The 9,537-nt window shown below is 44.3% G+C and overlaps 1 protein-coding gene across 1 annotated transcript in view; it reads right to left on the bottom strand.

Annotated features, from left to right (window-relative positions):
• Positions 1 to 2,695: 2,695 nt before the first annotated feature.
• Positions 2,696 to 9,537, bottom strand: part of CNTLN (centlein) — a 282,434-nt gene continuing 275,592 nt past the window's right edge. Inside the window, exon 26 of the mRNA XM_067553128.1 lies at positions 2,696 to 3,938. Within this exon, the coding sequence (XP_067409229.1) occupies positions 3,837 to 3,938 (102 nt within the window). The 3' untranslated portion in view covers positions 2,696 to 3,836. The remainder of the gene's footprint in view (positions 3,939 to 9,537) is intronic.

The raw sequence follows: 9,537 nt of genomic DNA, 5'->3' as shown, positions 1-9,537 counted from the left end.
CTCGATCCCTTTTGCCAGGACATAGTACTTTTTCTCGTCCCCCTTGGGGCGACTGATGAAGGGGTCTGCCACAGGGCCTTTACTATTTTCAATACCCCCTCATGCACAGGAAGGGCCACCCAGGCTGGGGTGGCCGCTGCCAGGACATTAAAGAGACTGTGATGCCTCCTTCAGCTCCTCCACCCCCAACACCAAGTTGGAAACCACCCTCTTGAGGAGTTCCTGGTGCGCCCTGAAGTCATCCAGGGGTACGAAGTGTCCCTGGTTGACTGCCTCACCCGGGAAATGAGGAGGAGGACTGGAAGGGCACAGGTGGTGGCATCTCTGTCCGCTGACGGGGGGCCCCAACAGAGGTCCCTTCCTGGGGTCCAACTCATCATAAGAAACCGAACGATGGCCCTTGTCTGCAGTCGGTGGTGCGGACTGTACTCCAGACGACCTAAATGATTGCAGTCCTGGTCCGACAGGATACCCCCAGGGTCCCCAATAGGGCCATTGGAGAGGCCACAGCCCCTGAGGCCATACCGGGGCTGCCTGAGCCGGAGGATGCTCCAGCACCTTTTGCTGGAGGCAGCCGCTTGCCTGGTGGTTGTCCTCTTGCGAGGACCCCGACTCATGTCCGATGACCACGGTGGTGCTGCCTCAGAGGTTCCCGCTGCACAGTGCCGAGCGACAGGGGAGCGGTGACCCAATCTGTGAGTGCTCCAGCACACAGGAGAACAGCCTCTCAGCATCGTTGAACGTGCTGACGATGATACCCGGGCACCAGTGCTGCGACCAGTGGCAACACGAGGAGTCATGCCCGACTATGAGCTGGAACATCCGAAGTGTTGCCTGGGCACCGATGACTTGCGGCTCCGCTTTCCTCTCAGTGCCAAGTCAGCCTCCAGCAACCGGGTTCTGCGCCGCCTCGGTGTGGGCCAACTACTCGGTGCCGACTTTCCTGAGGGGAGTGGCCTCCTGCGGGCGACCCTGACAGTCACCGCCTTCTGGCGCGAACTTCACCTGGTGCTGGGGATTGTGACTGCTGCCGGGAGGGCGACCTCGCTCCTTGCACCGCCGATGCGTGGTGCTCCAGTGACTGTGACCTGGAGCAACTTCTACGGGAGCAGTGCCAAGTGGACCCCTTCTTCTGGGGCGACCGGGATGTCAGAAATCTCATTCCTCGCTCCAGGAATTGCCTGATCCAACCAGGGGGTCCCAACGTGGGCTTCCAATGCGACACTAGCCCCTTCTCTCTGGGTGGAGGCTGGGTCGGGGGCATGGGCAAGGCCAACAAGGTCCATGCTGCCTGACATGCCTCTGGTGTTGATGGTGCCAGCAGGTGTAGAGAAGCCCCCCCTCCCCCCCCTCCGGGAGTCAGGGGTGGCTCTCTAGTTGGAGACATGGGCTCCTGTGGTGATGAGCGAGCCTCCACAGTCTGGCTGGGGTGTGGCACTGTGCTCTACCCCGCTCTCTTTGGTGTAGAGGAGCGACCCTGCTCCATACATTGCTTGCGCTGTTTCTTCCTCGATGGAGAGCCGAGTGCCGAGACGGGGCTAGTGCCAACAGTGCACTCTGTACCAATACCACACTCAGTATTGATGCAGAGTGGGTTGGTTCGGAGGCCGGTTGGAGTGCCGCCTCCATTAGAAAGGCTTTCAAATGGATCTCTCTGTCCTTTTGAGTCTGGGGCCTGAATGCCTTACAAATCTTACACTTGTCCCTGCGGTGAGCTTCCCCCAAGCACTTTAGGCAACTATCAGAGGGTCACTCAATGGAAAGGCCTTCCCACATGAGGCACATGGCTTGAAGCCCGGTGACAGGGGCATGCCCCACTCCCAGCAAAGTCCCAGTCTGGACTATCCTAAACTGACTAACTACACTATTAAGAACACTTAAAGCCTAATCTACCTAACTAAGTTAAACAAAACAAACAATTAGGGTCAGAACAAAAGGGAATGAGCACTTGCGATTGCAAGCCAAGGCAGTTCCAGCAACAGTCACAGGCAGAAAGAAGGAACTGAGGGGGCGTAAGGCCGGCAGCACCTCATAAACCGCAGCATGTGCGCGGGGCTCCAAGGGGCGCCAGAGCCAGCCTTATGGGGTCTGCTAAAGGGAAAAAAGTTCCGGTAACTGTGCACGAGGGCGCACACACACCTACAATGGAATGGACATGAGCAAGCACTCGAAGAAGAACTGCCACACTCTCACCAAGGTGTCTCCTGAGGAGTTTCAGCAAATGCAGGGAATGAAGGGGCCCCAACAAGCTCTCCAGACTCTGAGGCCTTTTCTCAAGCAGAGTGCAGGGCTGCATCTGGAAGCAGTTGTGACAGAGCTGGGACTGTAATGGATAAGGCAGGAAAGCTGAACTGTCACTCTGTTTCCACTGCCAATAATCGGAAAAATTGGATGTGTGGATAAAGGACTGTGGCCAAGCCCCAGAACTCCCTGGACAAATCTGAACTGCTTCTGGTATTTGCAGGAAGTTTAAATGTCTTGTACTGAGGAGGCTCAAGATTCAGCAATGTTGGCACACCCATGCATTCATTATTTTTGTAGGTGAAAGGCAGCTTCCCATTTTTTTAAAACTGGCTCTTGAAGTCCATGAATCTAGTCCTCAGAAGTCATCTAACCAAGTAGTAGATATATAACTTTTATAAACCATGTTTAGTAGTGAATGTTATGCTTGTAAAAAGTACCAAATAGTCAGATCCACAGATAAAGACTTATTTATTCACAGACAGATGCAACACAGACAATAGCACTGCAAATTCTCTGCACTGCCTCAACAATGTACCTCAACTTGTCCTCCTCTAGAGACAAGAGGGTAGCAGTCTCCATGTCCATTCAATCCTTGAGTCTGACAGCAAGGGTGTTAATTAGAGACTTGTGGTTTGGGGGTTTTGTAATGTGAACATCTGTCTCCTAAGAAATAGGCTAAAACCAACTCATTGCACATAGCTCAGCTACAGAGCTGCACTCCTGGCTTGCCCTGCACACATGTGGGATACTGTACAGCAGCAGGAAGAACTGTGTGCAGGACATAGGCAATCGCTTTTTACAGTATATGAGCAAAATTCTGCACACAGAACACGTCAGAGGCTGCTCATAAAAAAACACTGGAAATCATTTTTATTTTGGGGAAATATTTCTTAACTACAATTAAATAGATTGCACTCTCAATACACTCCCAGTCAGAAAACAGAAATACAGTTTGCCCCACGGTCTCGGAGGCTACTGAATAAGTTTCCATTCTTCATGTTCATAATGTTTGATATTGTGATTGTTAATTTTTACATAAAACAAACCCATTCAAGAAATGCATACCACTTTATGCAGAGTAGATAATAGAGAATGGGATTTGCAACGGAGTCTAAAAGGAATAAGATGCCCAAGTCCCACTGAAATTCAATGGATTTGGACACAAAACTCCATCTCAGCTGAAGTGTTTTGAACAATACACCTCACAATTGCTTGGCTATTTTATGCATATGCAGTGCTCTTACTGATTTGTACAGTTCTTATGGCTTATTGTTCACATCAATGACGTCTCATCTCCTCAAGCCTTGCATTGGCTTTCTTTACTAATGTACTTGAAGGAAAATCATTTTTAAGTTTGTATTGATTTATGGCAATTTTAGTGTTCAGCAATCAAATCTACACTCTTCCTCTTTTAAATGGGAATGTAATTAATTCCACTTGTTCACCAATTAATTAGTTTGCAGAGTCTTCTTCCTTTTGTATCGAACTTGACTATTGATAGTTTTCTCTATGCAGGGGAAAGATGTCAGGAGTACCACACATTTTCCAGTCACTCTGTAAAAAACCTTTTCCAAACATAGTTCACAACAATATCATACGCTTTGCTTCATAAGAGAACTATACTCTTCTACAAGTTTCTTCTTCTCATTTAGTTTTTCCAGTACTGCATCCATTAAATATGAAGCGAAAGGAAACTGAAAGAGTAACATAAGAAGAAAAATGATTACTGAACTCTATATTTTCTTCAGCTGAAAAACATATACTAAATATCTTTAAACCATTACATTTCACTTATTTCTGACAACTAGCACCCACTTGCACACATCTGATCTTTTAAAACTGATCTTCCTGGTTAGTGTGTGTAACTTTGTTCTTTATCATAAAAATGATAAAAGAGCAGAGTAAAATGAAAAAAGATAAACGCCTTATTGAACAATTCATGGTTTACTGACCATGTTAATGATGTAATCTACAACACTAGCAGCTCTGTCATTTATCTTCAATCAGTTGATCAATATGAGGTTACAGTCATCTCTAGGGCACATATAAATAGAAGTAGTACTGTATGTTCACTAGTCTCAAGAGAGTGAGACAGAACTATCAATACAGCTCCCTATGCTGCTGCTAAATGCCTTAAGAGTTGTATAGTGAAACTCTTGTGAATAAATGCAGAAAAAAATCTCCATTGATCAGGATGTTGCAGAGTAGTCTGCTACTTTAAACATAATGGGAATTTTACAAAACGTGGAGTTTACACATTTTACAGAAAAGTTAGATTGTATCTACTCTTGTATCTACTTACAAACTCAGCTTTTTAAAGGAAAACAACTTGTGTATTGTCCTTTATTATGTCTTTAAGACTTTACATATGCTAGATTTTATTACCTATAGTTTGGATGTTTTCAAAATGTACCATACTGTACAAAATGATGTAGATTCAGCCCTGAGTAGATTCCTCTGCCAGCATAATCCAAGTGTTTGAGTGCAGGGTGGTGGAAAGTCCATCAGGAGGTAGCACAAAGTAACACCAACCATAGCTCCACTTAGTTACCCACTGCCCCCAAAAGTGAGCAGTGCTGGTGGGGAGGGAGGCTCACAGGTTGCATTGCTTCAGTACATCCTCTGGAAAGCCTTTGTTAGTAGAGGATGTCCCAGGATGTTCTTTCACAGGGAGGTGAATCCCAATGGAAGAACAGCGGTTGCAGCCAGTACCAGAAGAAGGAAGGGTAATTTGCCCCCAACCATGTTATCAGGGGTGAATCAAGCCAAATAATCATAGCATTGTATATAGATGTAAATAGGTTTACGGTGTAAACACCTTCTAGTTGAGTGGAGAAATCAGTTCTCCCTGGTGTTCAGGGCTCAACTCAAGATAACCATCCCAGTGTTTTCATCATTCCATACTCCATGTCTCTTGTTTGATCGTACGTTACCTCTGTTCTGAATTAATTTTTTTCATTTCAATATCCTCCTCTCTTCCCATCATGTCTGCTGGGCTTTAAAGACTAATCTGGATTGATATTATTCATGCCAGATATACGTATTGCACATTTCCTATACAAAAAGGTAGCTAACATTTCCTATAGAAAAGGGGCTAAAACGAGTGTAAGAGGACATCAGACAAGCTGAGTAATGGTAGGGCTATTTTTATTTACTTTTTATAATTAAAATATTGCAAGAAATGATCTGTATAAAACGAGAGAGGGTAAAATCCTGACTCTACCCATGGGCGCTGTGCAAGAAGGGGAGAGTGGAGTAGTGCAGGCCAAGTACCATGTCCTGCCCAACAGTCACTCTGCGTTTATAGGGCAAGCTGCCACGGTGTTTACTCCTCCTCCGAGTCAGAACGGGATGTGCACAGGGCTAGCACATGACCTCCAGCTCTCTGTCTATATCCCCATGGTCTGTAGTGTGCGATTGCTGAGCTAGTCCAGCATTCTCTTGAGCGCTTCAGGGACTACTACACTGCTACACCACCATTGTGTGAGGATCAAACCACTGATCACAGCCTGTACCGGCATTATAAATGCACAATCTCATCTCTGATCCATTGGAGGATTCTGTAATCTGCAGGACTGTCTCCCCAGCCCAGGAAAGACTCACTGTCATGCCCAGAGTACTTCAGGCCCTTCTTCCAGGGCACCGTTTCATTCTTCAAACATAAAACTTAGGCAAAACATCTAAACAAAGCAGTTCCTCTACCGTGGGCTCTTAGAGGCTTTTTCCACTTGTCCCTCTCAGCGCTGAACAGAAGCCACATCCTTCCCTTCAATCCCACTGCTTCAGGAGCCCATCACCCTCTTGCAGCTCCCTCCCAGGGAGGTCTCTCAGCCCTTATAGGGGTCACTTGACCCTACTCAGTTGGGTCTGATAATCAGACAGGGCTGGCTGGTCCCAGACTCTCAGGCACTTAAAGAGACAGGCCATTCTGTTACAGTTACCTTCTACTGTGCTGGAAAATTACTGAACAAAGATGATGTTCACTCTGTAATTGCTCTTCTTCATTGCTAACTTATATTTTTTCAGGAGCAGCCTATCACTACTTCAAAGTCTCCCATAAGTTCTTTTTTTACTAGCTTCACCACATTCATTTTTGAGTCATTTTATATTTTTTCCTATTGAAGTGCGTTAGATGAATGTATTCTCTCACCGCTGTGTCAGGTCCATACCATTCTATATTGAACTTGCTGTTCACTACTTTTTGCAGTTATATATGTCACAGCAAAGTGATCTTTAAAGAAGTCTTTCTAACTAAATTATTCACTTAAATGAAGAGCAATTTACATTTTATCTGATTCTCTTTCTAGGCACATACCCATCACTGGATGCAGTTTTCATCTTTAATAGAAGCCTGACAGATTTACTTTTATAGATGGCTTTGTAAATATACTGGGATATTTGCCTTCCTGTTCAGGATTTGAGTACAATTGACGAAGAATCCAATCTAAAGAATCTATCCCAGATTTTAAACCAATCCAAAGCCTGGGGCAAGGCTGTGCAAATTTAGTTAGCACCATGTACACACCTAAGATGCCTAGACATGTTCAGTACAGCTGACAGTTATGTATTTTAATGCGTGTGCTTTCATTTAAGTGGCTCCCAATAATCTGGGACACAACCAGTTTTCTGAAAGTCAACTGGTAATAATATTAGACACCAGAAACTAATTTATAATAGCATATAGGGGAAGTAAAATTTGATAGAGTTGTATGAATTCAGAAAATCAGAGAAAGCAACAGCAACCTAGCTTTACATGTTTTAAAACTTATTGTATTGCCTAAATTTTCGACTTTTCACTGTTGTATTAGAAAAGCTATAAAGCTGAAGTGGGAATGGTCTGTGCAGATGTTAACAAGATAGCTAGTCATCTTGGGTATATAATGCACCGGGAGGGAGCATAGTCTAGTAGCTAAAGCACAAACCCGGGAATCTGGAGTTCTGGGTTCTATTCTCAGCTCCCTGACAGATTCACTATGACCTTGGGCAAGATGATACCTGTCTTTTACATCCCTCATCTGTAAAACTGGGATAATAATGTCTCTGCCTCATGGGGTGTTATGAAGCTTTAGTCATTTGTGTTTTGAAAGTTCTCTGAAATCTTTAGATGCAAAAAGTTATAAATGCAAAGTGGTGGTGGTGTTATTATTCTAATGAGGAATGACATCCCAGTTCACTGTGTGTCAATTACCGAAAACATCTACACCACAGACTGTGTTATTCTGCTTGACAGTGATTTACAAATTAATACAAAAATTAAGTTGTTTAATGCATAGTTAATATTTTTGGAGTACACACAAGAGTGATTACAAATACATTTAATCTGCCCATAGTGGTGAGTAGTGCAGTAAAAGCTTTTTTTTTTTTTTAATGTAAATATATTTTTTTTTCACTTCAGAGCAGCTTCATCTTGAAGTAGGTAAATTGTAAAATCAACTGAACTGAAACTTGAGAGGAGCAGGCTGAAACTGCATCTGAAGCTGCTAATTTCAGCAGATGCTAACCTTCAGTGTTTTTCATTTCAACTGAAATGAATTAGTTGTAAAAACTCAGTAGCTCGTCATCTAAAAATGCATCACTCTATTACTGTTCCTTGGCTACACTGTTTTGTGAAGGCTCATGTGACTCTCAATTTCCCATCTGTATATCTGTTGTCCACTACTGGCACAGGTTGGAACATTTGCTCCCTTTATTCAGTCCATTTTATGCAATGTAATGCATTATTAATTACTGCTCATCCCTTAAAATCATGCATTTATAAGTATTCCAAACTACCAATGTAGACAACAGAGTTCCTATTAAATTATTTCAAGGACAATGCAAACTTGGATGCTAGACTTGATGACCCAGCCTTGATGTTAATGGTGTTTATGTTATGTAACACAGAGTATTAGCTCTAAGTGCAGGTGCAGCCCATCATATCTGTTACAGAGGCTCAGCTTTTTTAAGGACAGGATTCTTGAAGCTGTAGTCTCTGCGGAAAAAACAGAAGATGGATGGTGACAGTGGTAGCATGGGGTGTGGTGTTTCATATGACTGATCATGTGACTACGCTGACAGCAAGGCCTGCTGGAGAAGAGGGAGAACATAAAAGACAGTTTCTGTTGCCGGGAAGAGAGCTTGGGAAGGCAAAGAGTTGACCCACTGGGAAATCTGAAATGGAACAACTATGGCTGTTAGGCTACATTCCTAGATGAGAAATGAGTGGGTCTATGGTCAGAAGTCAGTGAGAGGGCCAAGGACTAGCTGCATGCCCTGCTGGGGGAAGTTTATGGAGAAACCTTGTAGCTAAAGGATGGAAGGACAGTTGCAAGTCCTGATACAAGGAGAAAGATTATCCATAGATCCTAGTGAGAGGACTGTAGAAACCTGAGGACCAGACGTAGAGGTGATAGAGTTTTCCTGTATGTTACAGCCATTGGAATACAGTTTGCACATTAATACAGAAGCCCCCAGGAGGGGAGATTTTATTATGGACCTCTTGGTGCTTTGGGTATGATTACCTCAGAGGCACACAAGGAGGGAGGGGAAATGAGGCACAACTGTGATTCTAACAAAGGACCAGCTAAGTCAAGGCTCCAAGGTTTGAAAGATTTTGGCAGACTACCTGTACCTTGTAAAAAATCTCCCTTGAAGGCTTGAAGGATCAATCTGGAATGAGGCCAATGTGCTTCCTTCATATACAAAATTATAAACTGATTGTTCAGAGGTAATATTACTATTGTCCATCAGGATGAATGAAGTCTTTGTGTGGGACAGGAAAACTTTACCTGAAATGAAGACCAGATATTAAATCTGGATAAATAAGGTTTCCAAAAACTGTGGGTTTTTTATGGATATATAAGAGACAAATCTAGTATCCCGTGCCTGGCTCAAATAGCTGGCACAGGCACTAGGGAAGTGAGGAGAGAAGTCGGGAAAGAATCTTCCTTCCATGCCACACGGCCACTATAGACATGCCTAATAGCGGGAATAGTTTATACTGGTTGTTATGTGCCCTACCGGATTGACGTTATGTGCCCTGGTGGATTCCCTCAGCTCTGCCTCTCTCACACCCCACTTGCTATGCATACCCTTTCAGAAGTCTCCAGACAGGGGTGTGAATGCCTATGAAGCCTCTTCACATACAACCCCCTTCCCCTTATGTTGCAGAAACCCATTGACCTTCAGTCCATTCTATTTTACATACAAGAGGTAGGGATTTTAGGGTGCTTGTTCTTAATTTTTCAGTGATGAGGTTCCATCCATGGGGAGATGGTGCATGAATACAAATGTCATCAAAAGGACCTAACTGGC

The sequence above is a fragment of the Emydura macquarii genome, unplaced genomic scaffold (genome assembly GCF_026122565.2).
Source record: "Emydura macquarii macquarii isolate MOO-44397 ecotype Brisbane River unplaced genomic scaffold, CSIRO-AGI_Emac_v2 contig_1451, whole genome shotgun sequence".
NCBI classification, from domain to species: Eukaryota; Metazoa; Chordata; order Testudines; family Chelidae; genus Emydura; species Emydura macquarii.
This window is presented reverse-complemented; position numbering and strand designations above follow the sequence as displayed.